The sequence below is a fragment of the Capsella rubella genome, unplaced genomic scaffold, assembly GCF_000375325.1.
Source record: "Capsella rubella cultivar Monte Gargano unplaced genomic scaffold, Caprub1_0 scaffold_3, whole genome shotgun sequence".
Classification (NCBI taxonomy): Eukaryota; Viridiplantae; Streptophyta; class Magnoliopsida; order Brassicales; family Brassicaceae; genus Capsella; species Capsella rubella.
Genome location: NW_006238921.1, coordinates 1,077,202 through 1,104,252, shown reverse-complemented (window position 1 = coordinate 1,104,252; position 27,051 = coordinate 1,077,202). Strand labels below are relative to the sequence as shown.

Sequence of the window (27,051 nt, the reverse complement as noted above, 5' to 3'; positions counted from 1 at the left end):
TGTTATGTGTCTATATGAAAATAATTTTAGTATATACAGTATGTAACTACATGTGAATTCTATCCAAAAAGCCGAATATTAGAAAATCCTTATGGAGGTGGGTTTGGGTTAACAGTAGTTTCGTCAAGATTTTGATTGCCATTATAGGTTTTGATGGCTGGATTTTTGATTGAGCCTGACTTACTTCCTTGTGATCGGTAAAAAGAGTAGTTCAGCGAATCGAAGACTGCTAGTGCTGAAAAAGGGGTTATGTCGAAAGTTATTGGTTTGCTTGGTACGGGAGCTGACAACAATATGCCGTGTAGTCGAAGAGTTGGTCATATCGGGAAATATGTGACAGAATGGTTGGTCGACAGAAAAGAAATCGGATTCTCTGCGTCACTGTGTCAATATGACATAAGTTTTTTTTGGCAATGGCTTGCCAGTTTGCTTTTGGTTACGGTTTCTTTTTGTGAAAATCAAGACACAAATGTTTAATAAAAAACCTTAAAAAAAAATCTTAAACTAATAAATACTCCTCGACAGCTATACTAGAGGTTATGAAATGATTGATCTTGTTTTACTTATAGAAAATTTGAAGTTTGGTTAATGAATAGTTGCAACGTCTCTCAGACGCATATGAAAGAGATGCAGGGATCTATGTAGGCCATTGGATTAATCCATATATATTCATGTGCATGGACTAACAATATATTGAAGTTTTTATCCTTTCTTGGCCTAATGTACGGTATTGGGATTTCTTTTAAACTTAAATATATGGTGTTTAATTGTATCAAAAACAAAAAGCATCGTTTCGAAACAAGTAATTTATTATTTATTAACTACCTCAAATTGTGTACTATTTCTAATCAATAAAAGTATAAAACTAATCATGGCATTTCAGTATTTGGTTGCAAGAGATTATGAATTTATGGTCCATATAGCTTCCTAGTTACCAACAAAAACACTAAAATCATAATTTAAAATGCATTTGATTAAAACGATATCCAGAATACAACGACCAAACTAAAGAAACATAGAAGCTGGTGAATAGTTTTATCAGTTAACATATCACAAATCCTCCAACTTATAAACTTTTCAAGCCAATAAGAAAAAACGAAAAAAAAAAGATCATGACCCATGCAACACTAGAATGTCCACGTCCCATCCGCACGACCAGCATATGAATCAGCACATCTTTTCCCAATGGTGAATTGGTGAGAGAGCCATGTCACATAAATGATCATGTAGCAGAAACAAAAACAGTTATTCAAATACGCAGTAATTAAATATCTCAGTTTAACCAGATTCGTCACCACTAGAGTGGTCACATCCCCAACTACCAGCAGAAGATGAACTAGCACCCCCGTTTCCCGACAGTGAAATAAACATTTCACGTAAGTTATCATGTAACTCAACAAGTGCTCGGTGCCTTCGCTGTGCCTCCTTCATGCTCAAGCCTTCCTGAGGAATGTTCCACCACATTTTGCCCACCTTCTTTTCCTTTCTTGATTTCTTTAGCAGTTTCAGCTTCTCTAGATCTTGCGCAAGCTCCTCGTCGAGTGCCTCCATTTTGATCATGTGGTCCTGGATCCTTCGTTTCTTATAAGCTTCGACGAGCGGTACCGTATCGTCTTTCACAACAAGTTCTTGTCCCCAAGGGTTCTTCAACCTGGCTGCCACTTCATCCATGGACGGATATGCGAACGTATACGCCTTTCCGGCTTGAGAGAAAACCAAGATAGCCACTTCGACGTTGCACATAGCTACGAACTCGTTCATTTTCTTGAAAATCCCGCCTTTACGTTTTGAGAACGTAATCATCCTATCAGCATAGTCTTCAACCTTCTTCATCTCGATCTTTTGCTTCCCCTTTGTTTGTCTTCCCTTTCTTAGCTTCGTTGACATGTTTTGTTTTCCAGAGACCAAAGTGTTTGATTTCTAGTAAGTGTTTTAGTTTTATGTCATGATGATACCATGCATGGGACACAATCTATTTATAGGAAAAGAAGAGATAGACATATACGTTACGAGTTAATAGACACATTAATTAATGTAAATCTAATGAAAGACAGTGTGTCTCTTGACTAATTAACACATTTGACTAAATATTTTTGGCAACCACTTTGACATATTAAAGAAAAATAACATCTATAATTAATCAGTCAACAAACTATTATGGTAACCCATTTGATGTAGAATAAGCTGGTCTTCGAAATGACCATTCATGGAAGAATGCTTTTTACGTTACAAGTTTGAGTAACCCCCTTACTGGGAATGTACATCAGCATGCTTTCAAAATAATAACCAGAAGCCAGTCACTATGTCAAAAGAAAATAAATAACTTCCATATCATAAGGATATATAATATACTCCTTCTGCAAAAATAAGATAAACACTTGTTGAAAAACTCGAAACATTTGAATTCATAAAATGTTTAAGTTCACAAAAACATGTATTACGTTCATGATTTAAAAACGTCAACTGTACATATGGCGACTTTACAGTTTGATATCCAGTATGTCATAAAATTTGGCTGCCATCAAATTCTGATTTTCCAAATTTATATATATCATAAAATACATCTTATTTGTTCTCTTCTCTCATAGGTTAAAGTTAAACTAATATTAAGAATCAAATCTGATGGAAATTTTATGCTTGAGTTGAACATTTAAAAATAGAAATCATCACTTTAGAATTTAAAACCACGTCTAATTTCAACTAATTGAATAAAAATCTTCTTTCTTCTATGAAAAAATTGTAATATCTATAAGACTATTGGTTAGGTTAATCATTCAAAGATATCTTCGTGTTTCCATTAAATAAAAAAGAAAAGAAATATATTCGAGGAGAAAAAGAGCTGTGACAAAACCAAAGCACAGAGGCGAAGTACCTAACCACTACCAGATCCCCAAAAACAGAGAGAAATTTAATCGATTTCTCACGAAAGAAGATGGGTGTGGTGAAGTCGGCGATTGGGGATATGCTGATGACCTTCTCTTGGGTCGTCCTCTCCTCAACCTTCGGAATTCAGACGGCGGCGATTATCTCCGCCGGCGATTTGCAGGGTATCACTTGGGCTCCGTTGGTGATCTTGACGTTAATGATTTTCGTCTACGTCTCGATCTTCACTGTGATCTTTGGTGGTGCTAGCTTCAATCCTACCGGAAGCGCAGCCTTTTATGTCGCTGGTATCCCTGGAGATACTCTTTTCTCCTTGGCCATCAGATTACCTGCTCAGGTACACAATTCTAAGTCTAAATTTTGATTTATTTACTTACTGTTTAACTAGTATCCTGTTCGGGTTTACTTGATTTAGTCAATATCTGTGATCTGTGATAATTTCTTTCAAATGGGTATATAGGCTTGTCTACTAATTTGGAATCTAATTTGTGCATGAATCATTGGATCTCAATCTATTTAGTATATGCTTTATCATGAGATTTGTCCCCACTTGTATGCCCCATTGTAGATTGGTTGAAGTAGAAATCGACTTCTTTTGCTTAGTCTCATCATCGTAGATATTTTGGTACATACGAGTCTGATCTTCTCACTTTGATCTTGTTAGTATAGCCCGATTTGAGTTTTCTTGTAAAGAAGAACACAGAGAATCAAATTCTTTTATTAACTTTTTACGTTTGTTAGGTTTGTTGATCGATGTGTTTACCACTTAATTAAAGTAGGAAAAGAAAACCTTATCTTCTTTTTTTATGTTCTTTAGCTTTATTCTGATTTTTTTGCATGTCCCTGTGGTTCTTTTTATAACATAAAGAGATAGAAAGACACTATTAATTGTAAAAGTTGGTAAACCTGATTCAGCAAGGAGTAATTTGTACTCCTTGGAGAGTTAAATCGAGCAAAATGACTCTTGGCTGGAACAAATCATCCTTCTTTTAACTGATTTTTGATTTTGATATCGTTTTGCCCGAGAAACAAAGTTTCTTATTCGTGGAAAAAATACTTGAAAAGCAAATGTGAAATGTTTTTGGTGTTCCAGGCAGTTGGTGCTGCAGGAGGTGCATTGGCCATCATGGAGTTCATACCAGAGAAGTACAAGCATATGATTTCAGGGCCTTCCCTTCAGGTTGATGTACACACTGGAGCTATTGCAGAAACGGTCTTAAGTTTTGGTATTACCTTTGCGGTTTTGCTAATTATCCTCAGGGGTCCACGGAGATTGCTAGCTAAGACATTCTTGCTTGCTCTTGCAACCATCTCATTTGTTGTCGCCGGGTCTAAATACACTGGACCAGCCATGAATCCTGCTATTGTAAGTATACATTATGTCTCATTCCTTTGCCTGACACATCCAGTATGCATTTTCAGTGTTCACATCATGTCACCCTCTGTTTTTTTCCTCATAAGTCTATTATTTTCTATTAGTTCACTATATAATAAACCACTAAAGACTGTTCACATTGATTAATACTTAATTATGTGCTTCTTCTTGCACTGTCTTATATCAACCTCTCGCACATATTATCATTTGAGCTGTGTATAGATCAGCTACATGTGTCATAGTTGTGTTGCTATTCCTCATTTTTAACTGTGATGCAGATTATTAAACTTTTCTTCGATTTAAAACTAGTCTCTTATAGTCTTTCATTAGGAAGAGAGTGGCCCATAAAAAATCACCTGATAAATTGCAGAAGCAACCATATGGTGTTGTGTCACATTTACAGATCATACGTTTAGTTCCAACACTCTTAAACCTGGGATTATGAATATTGTACCCTCCAATGATCGATAAGCTTTCTATAACCATTTTGTGTTTGCAATGCAGGCATTTGGGTGGGCATACATGTACAGCTCCCACAACACATGGGATCATGTCTACGTCTACTGGATTAGTTCCTTCGTAGGAGCATTATCTGCTGCATTGCTCTTCCGCTCTATCTTCCCTCCACCTCGACCCCAGAAGAAGAAACAAAAGAAAGCTTGAGGAAACCCAATTGTGAGAGTCCACCAGTCAGGTTCTTCACTGGTTTGGCCGGTAGAAAGACTCGCAAAGTTGTTCCATTCTAAAATAAGGAGACTACAAAAAAATGAAAATCAAAGTCTCCTTGTCATTATTGTTTAGATTCACTCGCTTATTTTATAGATTTGTAAGGAGGTAACCTTTTATATATGGTTTGTTCATAAATCATTCTGACCCTCTTCCGGTTTAGAAACAAATCAATTTCTGGATTAGTTTGCTCCTATCGGTTCATTCCTCTAATTTGTTTGGTTTTTTTAGGATTTGTCTGGCATGGTTTTCTTTTCCGGTTTATTTTCTCAAACCGAAATAATTTAATTTTATGTAGCTCTAATTCGCCTTAATATTTTAATATTGTCTTAAACTTTACACTAAAACCAGCTTTTCGTGGATGTTACCCAATTTCTCTTCCGTAATCTTTAAATCATATAAACATATAACGTCTCTGTTTTGGTCCTATCGTTCACGCAAATTCTCCGATTCAGATCTGTGTGGCAGAATTTGAATCGAAACATAGGATCAATCCGATAAGCAACTACAACTTGCAATCGATCGCCGATCTGGATCCGTTAAAGGATCCGTCGCAGTCCTTAAAGACATCGGCGTCCTCCGCCACCGGGAACAAGATCCGTTACCGTTCTCCTTCGGCTTCTGAGCTATTGGAGTCAGGACTAGCCACCGGATTGTCCGGTAACCATTCTCCTACTTCCGACTCTCATCAAGGTCTTCTCTCTATCGACGGAGGGAAAATGACGGCGAAGCGAGCGATCGGACGGCACGAATCTCTTGCTGATAAGATCCATCGACATAGAGGTCTTCTACTTGTGATTTCGATTCCCATTGTGTTAATCGCACTTGTGCTTCTACTAATGCCGGGGACATCGACGTCCGTCTCTGTCATTGAGTACACGATGAAAAACCACGAGGGAGGTTCGACTTCGAGGGGTCCGAGGAATTACGCTGTGATTTTCGATGCTGGAAGTTCTGGAAGCCGTGTGCATGTTTATTGTTTCGACCAGAATTTGGATCTCGTTCCTTTGGAGAATGAGCTCGAGCTCTTCTTACAGGTATTGCATTTCTTTTGCTTGATAGTTTAGCATGTCGGAAATATTATGCCTAAGTTTCGTTTTTTCCGATCGTTGCACCTTTCCTTGGGCAGACGAATGATCTTTCTTTGGCAATGCTAGATCGATCTTAAGCTGTTCGTTATATTTGATTCATATTCTAGTTTGTAATCAATGATGCAATAGTCTAAGGCTCTTAGCTAAGTTTCTGTTGTTGGTTTTGGAAACCTGCTCGGGCTCTGTTTCTATACTTTATCAAATTATAGAAATAGTGGGAAACTTATATGTTGGTTCTTCAAGTTCCAAAATTGGTTAAACTTCATCACCCCTTTGTTCATTGTTTCATTGTACTAATGTTATATGCTTTTTGTTGGCATTTTTAGCTCACTGATAATTTTTTCTCTGAACTTTTATTATATTTCAGCTAAAACCGGGTTTAAGTGCATATCCTAATGATCCTCGGCAATCAGCAAATTCTTTGGTATCTCTTCTAGATAAAGCAGAAGCTTCTGTTCCTCGTGAGTTGCGACCAAAGACTCCTGTCAGAGTTGGGGTATTGGCAACAATTTCGTTTCACACAAATACAGTCAGAGCTATCCATGTTGTCGTCCATTTTTATGCTAATCATTTGTACTGTTTTGCATCATATCATTTCTAGGCAACTGCAGGCTTGAGGGCTTTGGGTCACAAAGCTTCTGAAAACATCTTGCAAGCGGTAATTTTAGTTAATATGTTTTCTTAAAACATTCGTCTGTTTATCTAGCTTTTATACTAAAATAGGTAATTTTGTTATAAGGTAAGGGAGCTCCTGAAAGATAGAAGCAGGCTGAAGACCGAGGCAAATGCAGTGACTGTTCTGGATGGAACTCAGGAAGGTTCTTATCAGTGGGTATGTTGTAGGTCTTTCCTAGATTCATGTCAGACCCAGTCCGTATTTTTGTTCTATTATAGTATAGTTAGACTTTTGTGCCTGTATTTGTTGTGTTTCCTATTTTTCATCCTGAAGAGAAAGTCGGAGGTTTAACCTCCTGGACAGATATTTATTACTTTAGTCAAGTTATAAGTTTCATTTTCTCCAAATTGTTCATTCTTAAGGTGACAATTAACTACCTGCTAAGGACTTTGGGAAAGCCGTACTCAGATACAGTTGGAGTGGTTGACCTTGGAGGGGGCTCGGTTCAAATGGCATATGCTATACCAGAGGAAGATGCTGCAACTGCACCAAAACCATTAGAAGGCGAGGATTCTTATGTCAGAGAAATGTATCTGAAGGGACGGAAGTATTTCCTCTATGTTCATAGGTTGGGTATCTGACATTGCTTGTGTACTCATTAGATCTTTCTTTCTTCTATTTTACATGCTATATATAAAACTGGGTTTGATTTATCTTTCAACTTTTAACGCAATGTCTTATCGGCTTGCTGATTTTAGCTACCTACATTACGGGTTACTTGCTGCCCGAGCTGAGATTTTGAAAGTTTCTGAGGACTCCAACAACCCCTGCATGGTGACCGGCTACGCTGGTAAGTGAAAACGAGAACTATGGAACAAGTGGGCTAGTACAGATCGGATTGCACTTTAAACCAAGTGATTCATTTCAGGTAATTACAAATATGGAGGAAAAGCGTTCAAAGCCACAGCTTCTTCATCCGGTGCAAGTCTAGATGAATGCCGGCGAGTAGCTATTAATGCACTCAAAGTCAATGATTCACTGTGCACCCACATGAAATGCACTTTTGGTGGAGTATGGAATGGTGGAGGCGGTGGTGGCCAAAAGAAAATGTTCGTTGCATCATTTTTCTTTGATCGAGCTGCAGAGGTACTATATAATCTGTCTTTTATTTTGCGTTAGTAAGCACTTAGTCTTTGAGCCATCATGGACAATAACATAAACGATGGTGACAGGCTGGTTTTGTTGACCCAAAGCAACCTGTGGCTGAGGTTCGACCACTTGACTTTGAGAAAGCGGCCAACAAAGCTTGTAGCATGAGAATGGAAGAAGGGAAATCGAAATTTCCACACGTGGAGGAAGATAATCTTCCTTACTTGTGCTTGGATCTTGTTTACCAATATACTCTTCTCGTCGATGGATTCGGTACGTTACTCTTTCCTGCCTTTTTGCAACTCACTAACTAAAATCTCAGTTTACATTATATTATTAGTCGTCCGATGATAATTTTGGATTACCATGATAATGGTAGTGAACATAAATTGGAATGTGTTAGATTATTTATCAAAATACCATAAACATATGTTAGAAACCAAATTGAGACCTCCAACTTGAAAGTTGAAACCTTTGATAGTTGATACTTCATATTAATTTATCGATAGGTTTGATTAAAAACGTGTTTGATTCTCAATTGATTATTTACAAAATAAACAGGATTGAAGCCATCACAAACAATAACGTTAGTGAAGAAGGTGAAATACGGAGATTACGCCGTGGAAGCTGCTTGGCCACTAGGAAGCGCCATAGAAGCAGTATCCTCACCATGAGGAAGGCAATTCTGGGTATTTGCACAAAACCCCGTATTCTTTTGATTTCTCCCAAAATTTCCCCCAAAACTTTTTATCCCACCTCAAAATTTTGTTATTTTATCATAATCCTTAGCTCCTTACTATCCATTTTTGTTACAAAATAATAGTCAATCATCTAGAGAAAAGAGTATCGATTCTTAATATTCCTAATTTTTATATTATTTTTTTGTAATATAAACTGTTTACGTAACCTCTGTTTCTTTCTTATAAAAACATTTCCTTTTTCTTTTGACTGATTGAGAGAATTTGAGATTGTAGTGGTGTCTGTCCCATTAAGAATCTTCCATCTGTGGCTTCTTTCAAACCTCCAATAATTGGGGATTGGATTGACTGATTTATTCACATGATAAGATTTTGCCCATGTAGAAGAATCAAATAAGAAAATCCCAATAAATTCCCAAATTAGGCCAATATGTTTTTTCCCTTGAATTCATTGTTGGAGAAAAGAAAGAAAACTTTGGAAGATAAGTATGTGCGCAAAAAAGAGTTGGGGATTAGCGTTGACCAGTCAGAGGCAGAAGAAAGAAAGGTACATTAATACAGTAGTTTGGAACTTATACGTTATATATAAAGATGAGTGTGGCATTTGTCATATAAAACTGAACTACTTTTGATTTGTGACCGTTTACACGCCCACCCCATATTCTAATCTTCATGTCACCAACTTGACTTGGAAGACCAAAGAATATACATTACCAATACTTCTAATAAACAATATACAGTATATAATAGAACCTTCGTGTGGTTGGATATATAGTTATATACGCAATTGTCAAATGACTATTGGTTGCTTGTAAGTTGTAACACACTGAACTAAACAAATATTATACAGATTGGTTTGTTTGTATATTGAAGGTTCGTTTTTTTTCAACATATCCATTGTAGACTGTTTTCTTAATACATGAGATATGATGATCGATAAATAAAAACTTAAGGGAGAGAAAAAGATACAATTTTGTCTTCTTCTTTTTTTGGTCTACGAGAACGTTAAAGTATAAGAAGTTGATGGGCGAGTAGTTGCAAGCTTGACAAGTGGGTGTTCAAATTTGAGTAGAACAAGTAAGCGTTCATTGTATCTAGCCACACCCGAGACCACACTTATTGTCTTATTGAGGATGATAAACAAAAATCTATACAGATTTTGTTAGATATTTTTCTTAACAGAATGATCCAACACACATATATATATATATATATATATATATATATATATTTATGTGTATGATAATATTAACATATCTTTATCTTTATAAAGTAGAGAAAGAGAAAGAAAGAGGAGAAAATTAGTGCTAAAAGTACAAAATACCATTCCTATATATTACGTAAAGAGACCACTAGCTACTCAACTAAGTTAGTACCCATCATTCATTCCATAAACGAAATAAAATAAAAATAGCAACCTCAAAATCTAAAGAGGCTTAAGGAAAAAAGGAGAAGAAAATGATATCAATTAAGATATATTTATAATATATATATAGCTGCATACAAAATTTAGTAGATTCCAAACATTAATCGTCGTAACCATGCAATTACGTTCTACCTAGGTAGGAACCAAATTTGATGAAATGATTCATAGAAATATTACAATCTTATATATAGACATCCATTACACAATGACCTGATCCATCATCCATATATCGTTGTTTTATGTATCACGATTTGTTTTCCAATTTTTTTAGAAACAGTTGCATTCAAGTGGATAATATCAAAACTTTAATTCTTTTTAGCAGCAGTGTGGGACTTACTTCATTCTCTTGGCATATGCTATCTTTTACGGTTTGTCTTATCATCAATTTATAATAATACTTCGATTTCTTTTCTTCTTCCTAAAAGCAAGTTTCTTTAGAATTTGGCGTTTTCCAAATTTTCTACAACCGTTCTCTATTTCTCCGTATTATATTCCTACAACTTTAGACTTTACAACAAACCATCTATTCTATACGCATGCACACTCGTATTTGCTTCAAATGATATTTTTTTTTTGATATGATGTCAAATTCATTTTATTATCAACAAAGTATATTTATATATATAGGAAAATATAATTAATTTTTAAAAAATGCATGATATATCATTAAATAAGTTCGAATGTTGACACTTGACACACACAAATTCTTGAACATCCGAACAAATATTAAATGTTCTATAACGTATATTGATCGATGTATGCTGAAATATTAAAATAATAATAATACGGGTCTATATTCAAATAACTCGTCTGGTATAATTTATTTTCCAAATATAACACTATTCGTCATTGTAGCAATAACGTTTAAAATAGTTAATTTTTCAGTTATTCAAACTATCCATACAGTAATTGTTTCCTATTCTTTCTTTTTTTTCGTCATTTGTTTCCTATTCGAAAACGATTTTAAGCATATTAAAATGAACGATTTTAATAAGCATTTTAAACGATTTTAAGCTATATAGCTAGGTGCAACATTGTTGACATTTATAATATGCAGACGAATCGAAAGTCACACGTGTGGTTGCTGGCACGTTGACTATATAACTTTCGTGCTTATTAATTTATTACGACGTTCTAATTGGTTGATTTATATATATATATAGAGTACTATATGAGGGGAGACTTTTGGATTTTAACTTTGAATTTTTTGTTTTAACTATATTAGCGTATGAGAAAACTCCATTTCATACAAACCAAACTAAAAAGAAAAGTCACATTTGATCAATTTATTCGCGAAGCGTTTTATAGGATCAAGCTGTTTCGAAAGACTGTGTCGTACGTGTAACATGCGACTTTACAAACAAATTACTTTTTACGTAATATCTAGGTTTTCCTTGAAAAGTTACAACTACACTTGCTTATCTTTGTCAAAGTAATAAAATTTATCATATATGATGATATATTTTATGACGTTCAAATTAACTTAACGTTAGCTGTTTTGAATATTTTATGAACCCTCCCTTTTTTATTCTTGCAAACTATAGATTATATATATATATCAAATAATTGACAGCCATATAATTCCCTTTTCTCTGAAAAGAAAAACTTATATATGAAGTATCTTAAATATACGGTGAACTAATTTTCTTTAGCAAAAAAACTAATGTTCAATTATTATTGGTTTAATTGATTGCATCATTATACCAAAATATACTTTAGCTGGAAAAATAAATAACTGCCACGTATTTTAAAACTTAGAAAAATCCAAATTTTTGGAGGAAATTGGCTTAGCGTGTGGTTTGCGTGTGTGTGTGAATGCCGATGTGGCATGTCGTTATCATTTTAATTAAAAGAAAGAAAACAAAACTTTATCTATATTACATAAGTATGTTTAATAATAACATAATTCAGATATAATTAAGCTAGTAAACTAATTAAGTACGTTATAAAGAAATCGTAAAATAGATCATGTGGGTGTTTATGATCCCACGTTTGCTCTTTTGGAAGAAGCAAATGTTTAAAACTTGTTTTGCATCCCACCAAGAAACATATCAAAACTAAGATTAGTTTAATACTTGCTTCATTAGACAAAACACGTACGTAATTACACTAATAACATTAAATCAGCATTATCCGTCTTTTCTTTGTCAACAAATTATTGATGTTTAGCCTTTACACATGGTATAGAGAGTGTGTGGTACCATGGTCAAAGATTACTTTTGTTTCTTTCTCTATGGATTTGATTCAACGTTTTTGTGTTAGTTCTTATCTCATTTACTCCAATCATATCTCGATTTTGTTTATTTTATCATTCAAACTTTATCTATTAGAATTGATCACACGCAGTTCAAGAGAAAAACAAATTGTGTAAAGGTTTTAATTAGTTCGTTTTAATTAAAGTTGTTCTTATCCCTTTAGTTTATTATATTTGAGGGAAGAAGAAAATGTCTTTCATATGTTTGATTTCTATTTTTGTACGTACTACCTAATATCACCCTTTATGAATGATATAATTGCTATCTATGTTAAGAAAATAGGGAAAATTCAATTAACCTAACAAAATTGGAAAATATCATGAATCAGAGAAAGCAACGAGCATATCACACTTAATTACGTGTCAGGTTTTTACTGTTTTATCGATGTTTATTGAAGATACATATATAATCCATAAGAAGTGAATTTACGCTCTTATTCTACATTATACAACTATAATAGTACAATATGAAAAAGTTCATTACTATAAACTTTTTTCTCGTAACAAGTCTAGATATTTTATTTGATTTTTCACTGCTTGTGAGGAAGGATTCAATTAGCTAAAGACTAGTGTGTATGATGGATTGCGTCATCAGCCGCATCTGGGCTTACGTGGATATGGTTAGGACAAGAGTAAAACTAACCAATCAGATGTCATCGCGGAGGACACAGCTGTCCCATTTGGGTCCACTTCTCTAACAAAACTTGTTCAATTATTCACACTCTCAATACAATGACACAAATTATACAATTTATTTTTATATATTATATAATTAAAAACGGGACTTTTGTGTTCATACTAATTAGGTCCTTAATTACCATGTTATTTATATTTTGTTGGAAAGATTGGGGACTATTCTCATAATTATATAGAAATATACTCTCAAATTTTTGGATTCAATCCTTGGATAATTAGAAATACTTTTGTGAAAACTATTTATACAAAATGATACATTTAATATATATATAGACTACTTGTACAAAACGACCAAAATTTCAAGTAAATTATATATTCAAGTTTCTGTTCATAAAACATGCTTGAGTTCGATGACGTTAATATACATGTTAGTTTCTTCTCTCAATAAAAGTTGTAATAATCTTTTTTCTAACAGTTCTTTATTACAGAAATTAATCCTTTGGATATTTTTCCCGGTCTACTTTACAGAAAATAATATTCTGTATTTTCATTTATGATTTTGTAGTCTAATATTTTTTCAATTATACAAACAAGTTGCTAAACGACAAAAATCTACACACCATAAATTGGCATCGCAACCTGCTCTACGAAAAATTTCAATCTTTGCTCCTCAGTCCTTACCATAAACAATCTTTCTCCTTTGATTTGATCTTTCTTATATATCGATCAAGATTTTCTATTGGTAGAAGAATTTAAACAATCGTTGTAAAGAACACAATGATAAGCAAGGATCCAAGATCGAGTTTACCACCGGGGTTCCGATTTCATCCAACAGATGAAGAACTCATTCTCCATTACCTAAGAAAGAAAGTCTCCTCTTCCCCTGTTCCTCTTTCGATCATCGCCGATGTCGATATCTACAAATCCGATCCATGGGATTTACCTGGTAATATACTCTTACTTTTGTCTATGCATGTTTCTTTTTATATATTAGTGTTATATTTTGCTAACATGTTGCTTGATTTGTATCAGCTAAAGCTCCGTTTGGAGAGAAAGAGTGGTATTTTTTCAGTCCGAGGGATAGGAAATATCCTAACGGAGCAAGACCAAACAGAGCGGCTGCGTCTGGCTATTGGAAAGCAACCGGAACAGATAAACTGATTGCGGTAGCAAATGGTGAAGGGTTTCATGAAAACATTGGTATTAAAAAAGCTCTTGTGTTTTATAAAGGAAAGCCTCCAAAAGGTGTTAAAACCAACTGGATCATGCATGAGTATCGTCTTGCCGAATCTTTTTCCCCAAAAAGAGCCAACTCTTCTAGTAGCAAAGTCAATAATTTTGGAGATAGGAATTTGAAATCTAAAGAATATTCGATGAGGGTAGGTTTTTGCTACAGACTTTAGCTTTGTGTTTTTCTTTTTGGTACCCGCCAACTATTTTAACCGGAAGGCATATTAAAACCGGTTATTACAGGACCGGAATATATATTATTTTTTGTCTCTTTGTTCTTTTTGTCCCAATACTAATGAATTTTATATTTGCTTATTTATTGCAGCTGGATGATTGGGTTCTTTGCCGGATTTACAAGAAATCACACGCTTCATTGTCATCATCTGACGTTCCTTCGGTCACAAGCAATCAAGAGCATGAGGAGAAACACAACAAACCATACGTAGACCGCGAAACCGTTTTGCCAAATTTGCAGCAGCAAAACGATCAGCCCCTTAAACGTCAGAAGTCTTCTTGTTCATTCTCAAACTTACTAGACGCTACAGATTTGACGTTCCTCACAAATTTCCTAAACGAAACCCCTGATATTCGTACTGATGATCAATCAGATTTTTCTTTCACGATTGGTAATTTCTCTAATCCTGACATGTACGGAAACCATTACTTGGATCAAAAGTTACCACGGTTGAGCTCTCCTGCTTCAGAGACAAGCGGGGTCGGAAACAAAAGAGAGAGATCACTGGACTTTGCGGAAGAAACGATGAACAATACTTCCAAGAAGACGATGATGATGAACACCTATAGTTACAATAATAGTGTAGACCACCTGGATCATGGTATGATTCAACAATCTAGTTTCCTGAACCAGGAACTCTTGATGAGTTCTTCTCACTTTCAATATCAAGGACGCTAGAGAGAGAGAGGATATTATTAATTTGAAAACCTAATCGCGAATTAGGGACCATTCGATATAATATGATTGAAAAGTAGGAGGTTGATGTTAGAAATTTACCAAACTATATTGTGGGGGGGGAAAAAGAAAAATATATATCTATAGAATAACAGTAGTTGATGTAGAACTGTGTTTTGGTCATACCAAATACAAAGCTTGTATTAAAAGTACTGAAATAGTGTTTGATACTTTTTTTTGCATTTCGGTTATGAGGTAATTATTATACAGTTATGGTTCAGTCTCTTAATATTTTTGCATATACCATCATAGAAATATATAATGAAAGAATCTGCAAATTATCGTTTTCACAAGTCGTTTTAAATTGCCCGGGCTAGTTACTGTTGATTAATACGTATACATCACAACCATTATATATAAATAAAGATTAGTATAAGAGTGATTTAGTTGGACGGTTCATGATTTGCGTTCTCTAGTAAAGCCACGTGGAGACTAATTCCACTTATGCTCTCTTTCGGTAGCCCTCGAAGGATCATCTTCGTAATTACTTGCGTACACAACTTATTTGTTGAATCATCGTTTATATTTGGCTGTTAAGAAAACTAAATCATCATGGTAAATTCACAATTAATTTCTGAATAATAAATAAATGGGCATAAACGGCCCATTGAGCATCAAATGGCCTATATGGAGTATTTTTCTGGGCAACAAGATATGCAAACCATCTAAACGGCCGTTGCGGTGGAATCGTGGTGTGAAAACAGAACCGAACCAGTCGCTATCGTTGTTTTCAAATTATTTAGTAACAATTAACACGTCTGTGCCTTTTTATGAATTTATCCACATGCTATATTTGTTTTTTTTTCTTTTTCATCCAGAAGTAGTATTTACATATGTAACAAGAGAGACATGTTAGTGAATGACTGCTAACGCTTGTTAGAGAGTTTGTGTTTCTTTTCTTTCTGCATTATTGTGGGATCATTTAGACACGTACGTAGAAGAACAATTCTACGGTAGAATATACATATAGCAGCCCCCAAGAGATACATCTCCATCATCATAGTATAACAGCTAAGCACATTCATTTTTCGAAGAGAAGAATCTTACGCGTTACTTTCACACAACACATATTTTTTTTTTTTTTTTTATATTTTTTTTTTTAAATATATATTTTATTCATTTTCTTCAAACCTCAAAAAGAGGGGACATTTGAGAATACACTTTAAACATGAAAATGATTAAAATTTAAGGTGAAACAAGACAAGAATTAAAGTGAAGCAAGGAGAGGAATCAAAAGCTCGGAGAGATGGACTACCGCTGAAAAGAACCAAACCAAAAGGCAAGGTAGGTTTCCGGAGCACTTTGAAAAGAACCAAACCAGATTTTTTTTTTTGTCCTCATACTGTTATGCTTCGCAAATTTGGTTTCTTTTATATAATGATCATAGGTTTGAAACCTTCCTTCAAGAATTATGCCAATAATATATATATCGTAATAATAAGTCCCATCTAAACCTGGATCCAGCTCCTATTGCAGAAAAGTTCTGCTAATACATACAAAGGGAACGGTCACGATCCAAAACGTATACCAACATTGGAATTATCGTAAAATATGATTGTTATATTTTGATAATTTAACTACGTAGGATAAGACTTACTAAATATCAAGGCTAAATGCACTTAGATATTCTTAGCTTTATTTAATTTATATGGATATATGTTTTGTAACGATAACGACGGAGCAATTTCACCGAACCTTGATAAAGTCGTTTTTTTTTTGTCATCGATAAAGTCGTTTCTAATATGTATAAGCTTAATCTGTAAATTGTTTGAAGTCATCTCGAGGACTTGGAATCATTAATAAAACGAAAAGACCGACTAATTAATTTGAACCTTTTTTTATAGATGCTAAAAAAAATCAAGAGTGAGAAACAAATTACACGTGATGACGTGAATATATACTGGCTCTATTACTGCCATCATCAGCTAATTCTTTGTTTTGTGTTTTCTTTTTCACCTTCTTTTTCATGTTTATAGTATAGTTTTTATTTTTTCGTAGGAGATCATATATACAGACAAAACAAACGAAACTACATGCTGACGGACATCATCATCATCATCATCACATGTGTGAAGTTCACACTGATTAATTATATCATAGTTATATATAATAATCTAGAGATCGCACCTTCCATTTGTTGGTAGGTGTGGGTGCGCTGCACCCGGTAAAATTGTTCAATGTTTTACGTTGTAAAATGACTATATGTGTTTATATATATATATATAGTGTACAAAATGTTTAATTAAGAGAGGATGTCCCATCTTTGGCGGCATATTCTGGATAGTGTGTCTCGACAACACAAAATGTGAGGACGGTCCATTGCTCAATCCTTCTATATGTTAAGCAAATTCGCTTTTTGATTTTCTAGAAAACGAGCTGGGAGACGAAGAGAATCAAATACGTTATATGTATCTATGCTAGGCTGATTAACAATATTATCTTCAGTAGAATAGGTGACGCGAGCCGGCCATACAATCGTTATTATTTTCTAAAATTTTATTGATTTATATATAACCAATTGGTATACAAGTGTCCAAAACTAGAGATTGGATCCATTTATTTATTAGCTAATATTTTGACAATTCCATCTGATTAAACATTATACGACCCCTCAAGCCAAAAATATACTAATACTTATATGACCCCCAAATTATAGTTAAAAATAAAAAAAACAATAGAAGGGACATGTAAAGTTCTTATGAATTATGATGTCTCCTTTTTCTTAACACCTAAACGGATACTGTTTAAAAAACGAGAGTATATGATTGTTTGAATACCAAAAACTCTGCAACGGCAGAAAATTACTAATAACACCAAATAGCTAATGCCTAATATATAGTAATCTGTCTTATAAAAAATATAAGACAAATAATTGAAAGTCTTTTTAGATAGCTATATGTAGTTATATATAATAAGCTAGTCGACCCACTTGATTCCGAAGGCTACACTACAATTTTAATTATTATTGGTGGGATTAACTTACAAGATTTCCAATATAAAGATATAGTAAACATTAAAATCAGTATATACATTTTCTGTGTAAATTACTCACGCATGACTGATCGATGACTAGTGGTGGTAGCCATGACTTTGAGCATGGTTGAATGACATCATCACCATCACACATACCATTATGGTACCTACGACATATATATGACCAAGTTTTGCTTATGATCTTAATACGATATACAATATTATATATATATATATATATATATTTTTTGAAAAGACGAATTTACATGGTAAAATAATCTATTTTGTCTTTGTGTAATTTGATATATAATTAATATTTCTCAGTATAAACAATATCAACACAAGGCAGAAGAGGAGGATGAGGTGTAAAATAATTGACAGTTAAAACTTAAAAGGCCTGGGCTGGGGCCACATGTGACCCAATAAGGGAGTCGCTGATGTCATAATCTACGTCAAATGACGTCACTAAATTGATGCTGCTCCTTTGCTTTGAAGTCTTTTGCCTTTGGAAGCAAAAAGTCAACCTTCTTAAGCATTACTTTTTTTTTTTTTTTGACATTTATAATAATCTTCTTCTACTACTATATGTAATACGATGATGGGAATAGTCCACGCGCCAAAAACAATTAAATACGAAAAAATTGTACTAATTAATATATAAATATAAGGTATTTTAGAAATTTCAAAAGATACATATAAAAAATGTAAGAGGAACTGTTCTTCGTTCTTAGAATTTATTAATTTTGTAAGTCCCTTATTATATATTCCATAACTTGCGGTCCACATTATATATTATTGTATCAACAATTTTCATTATCTGATAAAGTTATTCTTATCCAGTTTCCGTTATCTATTACTATTATTTGATGCAATATACAAGTACTCCAATAATGAATATATAAAGAAAATACCATAGGTGCGTGAGATCGGTAAAAGGAAGAAGAATAAGAGTCGGTCAATAATTTGTAATACGAACAATCAAAATCGAGATTGGCATTAAACTGGTAATTAAAAAAAAAAACAATGAGTTCTATTGATTAATGTTTGAAAACGATTAATTAGGTCGGTGAGTTGGTGCGAGTATTATTGACTTTTAATGACTTATTTAATTATTTCATATGCGTTAGAATAAAGAAATTTTCTTATTGGATTGTTAATTTGTTATGTTAATATTCTTGCAAAAAAGCATAGGCATATACTTTTTTCATAGGCATATACTGTATGTGTATCTATGAGCAGTTTAAGAAAAAATGATTTTATCAAAAGTATAATATTTGATTTATGTAAAAATCCAGATAATTAGGTAATGTAAATATGTAATCCAGACAGTTAAGTTAGTTGGAGATTTGGCGTCACATTAGTTTGAAACTTTTCAAAGATACCTTTTTTATTTTTATTTTCTTCAATACTAAAATCAAACTGTAGCTTTATGGGCACCAAAACCAAGCTCGTCGTCAGATCCTGGAAAACAACATATACAACTAGTAGTATTTTAGTCTATTTTTATTTAATTTCTTTTTATTGAGTACCAACTCGATTTCTGTTTAAAATTATATTCCAAATCATAATCATAAATATGTCAAATATTTGATCTGTAAATATTTAAGATATATTGTATTATATTATTGATTTGAATTTTAAAACAGTAGAGGACACTATTTATATATATATTTACTTATATACCAATAATAAATTCCAAGATTACGTCACACTTGTACCAATTGGTTGATAATTTAACATTATTTGTATTCCTTCAGCTTCGCTGGTAAGGTTAATAAGATACACACCACACAATTGTTGCTAAATTATTATTAGCTTTTTATAATATCAAATCCACAAACTACAAACACGTATAATTTTATACTATACCTTAAGTTGATTCGACGATAGGATTCCAAACTCATATAAATTAAAAAAAAATTCAAAAAAATCAATTTAATTATCCTTTTTTCTGAACGAACCATAATTGACAAAATCAAAATACAAATTCTAGAAAGTTTAAACTGTAAAACGAAGATGATCATTTATTTTTGTATTTTCATTTTTAATTGACAAAAGCCATGCTCAAATAATAAAATACCCGAAATGAGCAACTCAGTCATATCCATATATACTTCATTCCTCACTTTATGTGATCGACGTATTCAGTTTTACTTTCGTATGATAAATCTTCGTAGAAACTTGAAATCTACTAACACATGGGTATTGATGAGACTACGTTTCCAGTCGTGAAGACTTTGTGGGTAAATTACTAGCTGATCCATGTTTAGAAAAGAAAAAAGAAAAAAAAAAACTTGAAATCTACATATAATACATACAATATAAACGAATTAAACATTAACACACAAATATGTTTTGTGGACAACGGATCAAAAATATAAAGAAACGAACATTTTATCAATAATATGGTCCACGTATATAATTAATACGAAGAGAATCCAAACCTTTTTAACACTTTTTTAAGTGGTATATATTTTCATTCAAAGGTTATATATTTATTTTTGTCTGCCACACACGACTCTTTTATTTTCTTTCCAAAAGAGGTTATTTTCAAAAGGTAGATGCATGTCATATGTGTGGCTGTCGAAGTCTTTTTTTTTTTTCCTTTCTTGGTGAGTGGCTAAGGAAGCCATAAGATAGACTATACTGACATAGTCCTATGAAATGTAGAAAAACAAAATTTAATCTTATATTTATGCGGTAGACGCGTTTCCATATGGTCGAAGGTTTAGTTGTAGAATCTAAAATACTAGTATATGAAATTTTGTGAAAAATTCCATCGGCATCCCAACAAATCGTTTTGTTTCATATATTAAATAAAAATACATATTTATCTGATCCACTAAAAATAATTTTCTTTTATCTTTCTCTTAGGTTTAATAATTGACACTAGTATTATGAAAATAAATAAATCTATATTAACATTTATGTGAAGCTGTATGTAGACCTATATATATATAAATGCTAATTGCTCTATATTTCATACAAAATTATTTAAGATATTTTTTAAGTGAATTCTAATTGTGCGGGCTTTTTCAACAAGTAAAGAAGTTGCTTAGACCATACGTGTCTCTCTGCTAAATCACCGAAAAAAAAAGAAACAATTATTGATTTTTTTTTTTTTTCTTTCTCAACTCTTATCTCCCTCTATATAAAGATAATTTTTCTACCTTCACATACTTTTATTTTCATTTTCTTTAACTGCATAGATAGTTCCTCCTCAAAATTCTGAAACCTTTGCTTCTCTTTCTTTCTTTCTTTCTTACTTCAACCTCTTGTTTCTTCTTCAGCACCTACGTGCATCTGCAACAAGCACATACCTCTCGACCGAGAACCTTAAACTTTCCTAAAAAGAATTATTGTTTTCTTGATATATCCATCAAGGGTTTTTCTTGTTCTTGATTAAACATACATATATAAAGATGGTGGAAGAAGGCTGCAGTGTAGTTGTGAATCAAGGAGGAGATCAGGAGGTTGTGGATTTGCCTCCGGGGTTTCGGTTTCACCCAACTGATGAAGAGATCATAACTCACTACCTCAAAGAGAAGGTCTTCAACATCCGATTCACCGCGGCGGCGATCGGTCAAGCCGACCTCAACAAGAACGAGCCATGGGATCTACCAAGTAAGTCAAGTCAAGATCTTTATTTATTTATCTTGACCGTTCCAAACATTATCATCGATCAAGACTCTGATTATCGAATTTGAGTGCAGAGATGGCAAAGATGGGGGAGAAGGAGTTTTACTTTTTCTGCCAGAGGGATCGCAAGTATCCAACCGGGATGAGGACGAACCGTGCGACCGTGTCCGGTTATTGGAAGGCGACCGGGAAGGACAAGGAGATCTTTAGAGGCAAAGGTTGTCTTGTCGGGATGAAGAAAACACTTGTCTTCTATACAGGAAGAGCTCCCAAAGGCGAAAAGACCAATTGGGTTATGCATGAATATCGTCTTGACGGCAAATATTCGTATCATAACCTCCCCAAAACTGCAAGGGTATGTCAAAACCTTTTCCTTTCTTTTTTTTTTGCAAAACATTGATTCGATCGGTTCAATAAAACAGATCGGAGTTTGATGCATAAAAGTTTTTTTTGTTTGGTAAGGAAGTGTTTATCTTATAGTTATTATCTTGTCTACGTCTTCGTTCACGATTAATTCAAAACATAAAATCTAATTAGGAACTTAATTAGTTAGCTAATTTTTTCTTTTTGCTTTTTTTTGTTGTTGTGGTTATAGGATGAATGGGTGGTGTGTAGGGTTTTTCACAAGAACGCTCCTCCTACTACTACTGTTATCGCCCCAAACCATATCTCAAGGATTGACTCTCTTGACAACATTGATCATTTCTTAGACTTCTCATCTCTCCCTCCTCTCATAGATCCAGGTTTCTTGAGTCAACCCAGTCCAAGCTTCTCTGGTGCCGGCCACGACCTCAAACCCGTCCTCCACCATCCTACAACCGCTCTAGTCCCTACCCAAACCCTCAATTTCCCTTACCATTCTGGCAACAATTTCAGATCTGATTCGGGTTACGGGGCAGGCTCGGACAATAATAACAAGGGTATGATCAAGTTGGAAAATTCTCTTGTGAGTGGGTCTCAAGAAACCGGTTTAAGTACCGATGTGAACACAACTGCGACGCCGGAGATATCTTCTTATCCTCTGATGATGAACCCGGCAGCCGATGCGGCATTAATGATGGATGGTAGCAAGTCGGCGTGTGATGATCTTGATGACTTGATCTTTTGGGACGACGACTTCTACTCTAAATAAATTTGGGAGAAGGTTATTTATTAATTGTGATTGAAGAGTGACATTGATTACTTGTGTAGTGTTTTTTTTTATCATGTAATTAGTTAGTGTATATTTACATATACATAAGATTATTAGGTTTTTTAGGCATTGCACTTTAGGTTAGATGATTGTTTACTTAGATGTTAGTTTGGGGGAAAAAGGGCTGTCATTGGGGTTATCAGTTATGGAGTTTCTTTGTGATTAACTTGTACATATATATTATACATATTTAAATTTGTTAGTCTCTGGAAATTAAGATTTTCAAGTAAAGTTATTATATTCTGGAGAGGCCGTAGCAGTTGTATCTATGCAAATAATGTTTACAATTTTAATGTTTCACTGCCTACTTTTTTTACTTATTTTTCGTAGTGAGCTGGTATATATACATGACTTTAAGCATATATATCAGCACATATGTATACACATTATATCATTGTATTCAATAGCACACCGAATATATAGTTCTCATTTAAGCTTCATTAGTTACATAATAAAATTAGAAGACATAAATAAATCTACATGTACGCTTAATGAATATGCTGTATCAAACCCTTGTTCTGATACCAGTCTTTTCTGTGAGTTGGAAAAAAAACTCGGTTAGGGATTCATGCATACTACTAGTCCCACAAGCTCACCATGGTTCGTTCGTAAAAAATCTCAGGACATTTTCCAATTTACTAATTAAACCACCATTACTTTGTTTTTTTTTAAAAAAAGAGAGGTATATATATGACTTCTGGAGCAACAACGTAACTACAGGTAATAGTAATACTATGAAAACTTGTCATCTCAATACCTATGGACATATAGAATCTGAATAAGCTGAGAGAAGAACACAGCTCACAAAACACGTGAATTGTTCCCTGAATCTGGGCATCATATAAGCCTTCTCATAAGGATAATAATTTAGCTTATTAAGGCTCATTTTGATTAAATAATTGTCAACTAATTGGAAAGATGCTAAGTAAGGACAGTAATTAATGATGCGTTTCTTGTAAAAACAAACTCCAGATCCCTAAGTCTTCTGTCTTAAGGAACTTAGTTATTACACTCCAGATCCTTTACGTTTTCTTACTCAAAACAATTATTAGTACTATAAGCTTGAGAATTTACACAAGATGTTAAATTTTTGGTATGATATTTTTCTTTTATGAGCTAAACTAGTAAATTGTATAGTATACTTATATTATTTTCACAAAGGGAACAATAGATATTCGTGTTGCTATCAATTAAAAGAAAAAAAATGAATTCAAAGAATGAGAACAGTTGCAAACTTATTTGTCTATGCATTTATGGTACTACATATGTTCTTCCAAATTGGTATTTTTTACGTTAACAATGACGACAACTGGTATTTACAAAAGAGCACTACCAACCCTGAAAAATTGAGCGAGCATACTCAGAAAAACTTTACGATTTATTCAATGACTACAATTATGAAGTTATCTGTCAACAGATTTGACATGTTACACGAAGAATTTGAAGAAAAAAATGATGAAAAAGACCACTAAAGAAAAATAAAAAGAAAGAAAAAAAGCATGAACCGCTTCATGAATACATGAAAGGCGCATTATTATAAGAAACTTTCCATTTAAAGCAAAGCTTTACGATGAATATTTGCAGCAAAGCTAACCGCTTCTTTCCCTTTTTCCGTTTCTAGATGATTGCTACTTTTTTTTGCTATCTTTTTCTTTCAACCCCTTTCCTTTTTTTAATCGGATCCAACATCTCTTATTTTATCTTAATTGATTTTACCAACCAAAGAAAATAAGCCTATGGGGCTTTGCATATGAGCCCAGCCCAAATACTTAGATTTCCCTATTATTTCGAAGATCAAGCACACAATTATTAGGAAAAAAAATATTGATTTGCATCTCTCATCTCGAATATTAAAAAGGAAATGTCAAAAACTTTTAATAATGCGACCAAAACAATGTCTAAATCGAAAAATATCAGCAAAAAATTAAAATACTAAGCCTGTTGACAAAATATAAGTTTCCTCACAGTCTAGATTCGACCCCGAAAAATATCAAAACCTCAAAAATTGACCGCGTGTCAAAAATCTAGTCGACATTCAAAATCTTGACAACAGAGGAACCATCAATCTTGTGCAAGGCCACGATGGAATCTCCAGCCTTGCATATCCCCTTCTTCTTTGCGAATTCAATGGCGAATCTAATCGTCTCATCCGTCGAATCCTTGTTCGAAGACCTAGCCGAAGGTCCCGTAGCCATCACGGGAACTATTCCCCGGTAAATCAAACCACGTCTCGCCACATGCGCTGCAGATTCTGAACACGACCACTCGAAATCATCCGTACGTGTGATCTCCGGTACGATAACCGACAGAATCGGTACACTCGGCCTGTATTTCGCAACAAGCTCCACCGTGTAACCTCCCTTGGTGAGAACCACAATCGCCGCCGCACATAGACTCCTTGCCGTCGAAACGGCTGAAGCGGCTAAGCTCTCGATTGGTGATAATGGCAACGAAACCATCTCTTGAATCTTCTTGTGCATCGTGTCGTAATCAATGAAATTCTCTGCTTCCTTACAGATCCTCGACATTGTAAGCACGGCGGTTTCAGGGTGAGCTCCGGCGGCTGTCTCTCCACTGAGCATGACACAGTCTGTACCGTCAAGAACAGCGTTAGCCACATCCGTGGCTTCGGCTCTAGTCGGACGTGGGGATTTGGTCATCGACTCAAGCATCTGTGTAGCTGTGACCACTGGTTTGCCGAGAGCATTAGCCTTCTGAATCATCATCTTCTGAGCAAGGAACATCTTCTCGATCGGAATCTCCATTCCTAAATCACCTCTAGCCACCATGAATGCATCAGAGTTCTCCAGAATCTTGTCAAAGTTCATCACTCCTTCTTGATTCTCAACCTGTAATAATAATCACAATGTGTAAGTATATAACTACAAAAATCAAACTAAACTTGAAGAAGAAAACAAAGTGCTCTGTTTTGTCAGAACTTACCTTTGACATAAGCATGATACTCTTTGCGTTCTCTCCAAGCAATTTCCTGACCTCGACAAGATCAGATCCTTTACGAACAAAGGAAAGAGCGATGATATCAATCTTATTAGGAACTCCCCATTGTATAATATCCTCTTGATCCTTCTCCGTGAGTGTTGGGAGATCAACTACGATTCCAGGGAGGTTCACGTTCTTTCTTTCTCCAAGAACAGCAGAGTTCTCGCAGCGGCAACGAACGAGACCGAGACTCCTGTCACAGGACAAGACGGTAAGAGAGATTGTGCCGTCGGAACAGAGAATCACGTCGCCAGACTTGAGATCTTCTGCAAGTTTCTTGTAACTCATGGAGATTGTGTTTGAATCTCCTTGCATGGTGTAATCAGTTGAGATTGTGATCTCTTGACCTTGAATAAGCTCAACCGGTTTGCCGTCTTTGAGAAATCCGGTTCGGATCTCAGGACCCTAAAAACCAAAAAAAAATAAACAGAGATAAAAATAAATCCCTCATCGAATCTTAAGTAACATAAGGAGAAGTTGAAAAGACGAAGACTTAATTAGGTTACCTTTGTGTCGAGCATGACGGCACAGGGAATACCAGAGTTCTCCATGGCGGTTCTGAGATTATCGAGAGTTTCTTGATGGTACGAGTGAGAACCATGAGAGAAATTGAACCGGGCTACGTTCATACCGGCATTGAGAAGCTTCTCCACCATCTCAACAGACCTCGAAGCAGGTCCGAGAGTACAGACGATCTTCGTCTTTGACCTTAGGGCTCCTTTGTTAGTTTGTCCACCAAGTAACATCTCCATTGTGAAAAAAAACCTAAAAACGCAGAGAAAGGTTTAGAGTTTGTTTGTGAGAAGAGAAAATAGAAAGGTCGTGAAGGTTTGTGAATTGTGAGGATTAGGGTCACGTATCTAGGTATATATATAAAAAATAATTTCCTGTTTTACATTATAAGAAAAGGAAAAAGGAACAACTTACTTTTATATATTGTCTTAATTATTGTCGGTCTTGTGTATCAAGTAAATAAATTTCCTTTTTTTATATAATAAAAAAACTTAGGAAACAAAATAGCGTTTTGGAAATAATGCTTTTCTTTTAACCGTTTTGGAAACAAAGTAATGCTGAAAACGAAAAAAGGAAAAGTTTCTTCTTGGCATTTTAATGATGTTCTTGCATCTCAAGAATAATAAAACTACAAGCCGTCATGAAGAGAGTATGAAACAAACAATTGAATATTTTACTAA

At 34.2% G+C, this 27,051-nt stretch overlaps 6 protein-coding genes across 7 annotated transcripts; 4 read left to right on the top strand and 2 right to left on the bottom strand.

The window, feature by feature from the left end:
• Window positions 1-1,278: 1,278 nt before the first annotated feature.
• LOC17890884 (agamous-like MADS-box protein AGL28) lies at window positions 1,279-1,887 on the bottom strand. Its single transcript, XM_006300105.2, has one exon. It carries the CDS (start codon window positions 1,885-1,887, stop codon window positions 1,279-1,281), a length of 609 nt encoding a protein of 202 aa, XP_006300167.2.
• A 927-nt stretch (window positions 1,888-2,814) lies between these two features.
• Window positions 2,815-5,212, top strand: LOC17891613 (aquaporin SIP1-1). Its single transcript, XM_006298378.2, has 3 exons — window positions 2,815-3,220; window positions 3,977-4,249; window positions 4,763-5,212. Exons 1-3 carry the CDS (start codon window positions 2,933-2,935, stop codon window positions 4,919-4,921), a joined length of 720 nt encoding a protein of 239 aa, XP_006298440.1. The 5' UTR covers window positions 2,815-2,932; the 3' UTR covers window positions 4,922-5,212.
• Window positions 5,213-5,386: 174 nt separating this feature from the next.
• Window positions 5,387-8,712, top strand: LOC17891258 (apyrase 1). Its single transcript, XM_006297534.2, has 9 exons — window positions 5,387-6,021; window positions 6,443-6,571; window positions 6,677-6,733; window positions 6,815-6,907; window positions 7,114-7,319; window positions 7,450-7,541; window positions 7,620-7,837; window positions 7,924-8,113; window positions 8,402-8,712. Exons 1-9 carry the CDS (start codon window positions 5,704-5,706, stop codon window positions 8,512-8,514), a joined length of 1,416 nt encoding a protein of 471 aa, XP_006297596.1. The 5' UTR covers window positions 5,387-5,703; the 3' UTR covers window positions 8,515-8,712.
• A 4,816-nt stretch (window positions 8,713-13,528) lies between these two features.
• On the top strand, window positions 13,529-15,263 carry LOC17893195 (NAC transcription factor 47). Its single transcript, XM_006297897.2, has 3 exons — window positions 13,529-13,800; window positions 13,887-14,233; window positions 14,410-15,263. Exons 1-3 carry the CDS (start codon window positions 13,632-13,634, stop codon window positions 14,995-14,997), a joined length of 1,104 nt encoding a protein of 367 aa, XP_006297959.1. The 5' UTR covers window positions 13,529-13,631; the 3' UTR covers window positions 14,998-15,263.
• A 5,961-nt stretch (window positions 15,264-21,224) lies between these two features.
• LOC17892887 (NAC domain-containing protein 46) lies at window positions 21,225-23,158 on the top strand. Its single transcript, XM_006298012.2, has 3 exons — window positions 21,225-21,651; window positions 21,741-22,021; window positions 22,262-23,158. Exons 1-3 carry the CDS (start codon window positions 21,450-21,452, stop codon window positions 22,796-22,798), a joined length of 1,020 nt encoding a protein of 339 aa, XP_006298074.1. The 5' UTR covers window positions 21,225-21,449; the 3' UTR covers window positions 22,799-23,158.
• A 1,686-nt stretch (window positions 23,159-24,844) lies between these two features.
• On the bottom strand, window positions 24,845-26,610 carry LOC17891034 (probable pyruvate kinase, cytosolic isozyme). Of its 2 annotated transcripts, XM_023786803.1 has the most exons (4): window positions 26,490-26,610; window positions 26,365-26,435; window positions 25,802-26,263; window positions 24,845-25,707 (listed from the first exon to the last, which is right to left on the bottom strand). In XM_023786803.1, exons 1-4 carry the CDS (start codon window positions 26,608-26,610, stop codon window positions 24,883-24,885), a joined length of 1,479 nt encoding a protein of 492 aa, XP_023642571.1. In that variant the 3' UTR covers window positions 24,845-24,882. The 2 variants fall into 2 exon arrangements, with proteins under 2 accessions (XP_023642571.1, XP_006299321.1); XM_006299259.2 differs by having other exon boundaries at window positions 26,365-26,610.
• Between the last annotated feature and the right edge of the window lie 441 nt (window positions 26,611-27,051).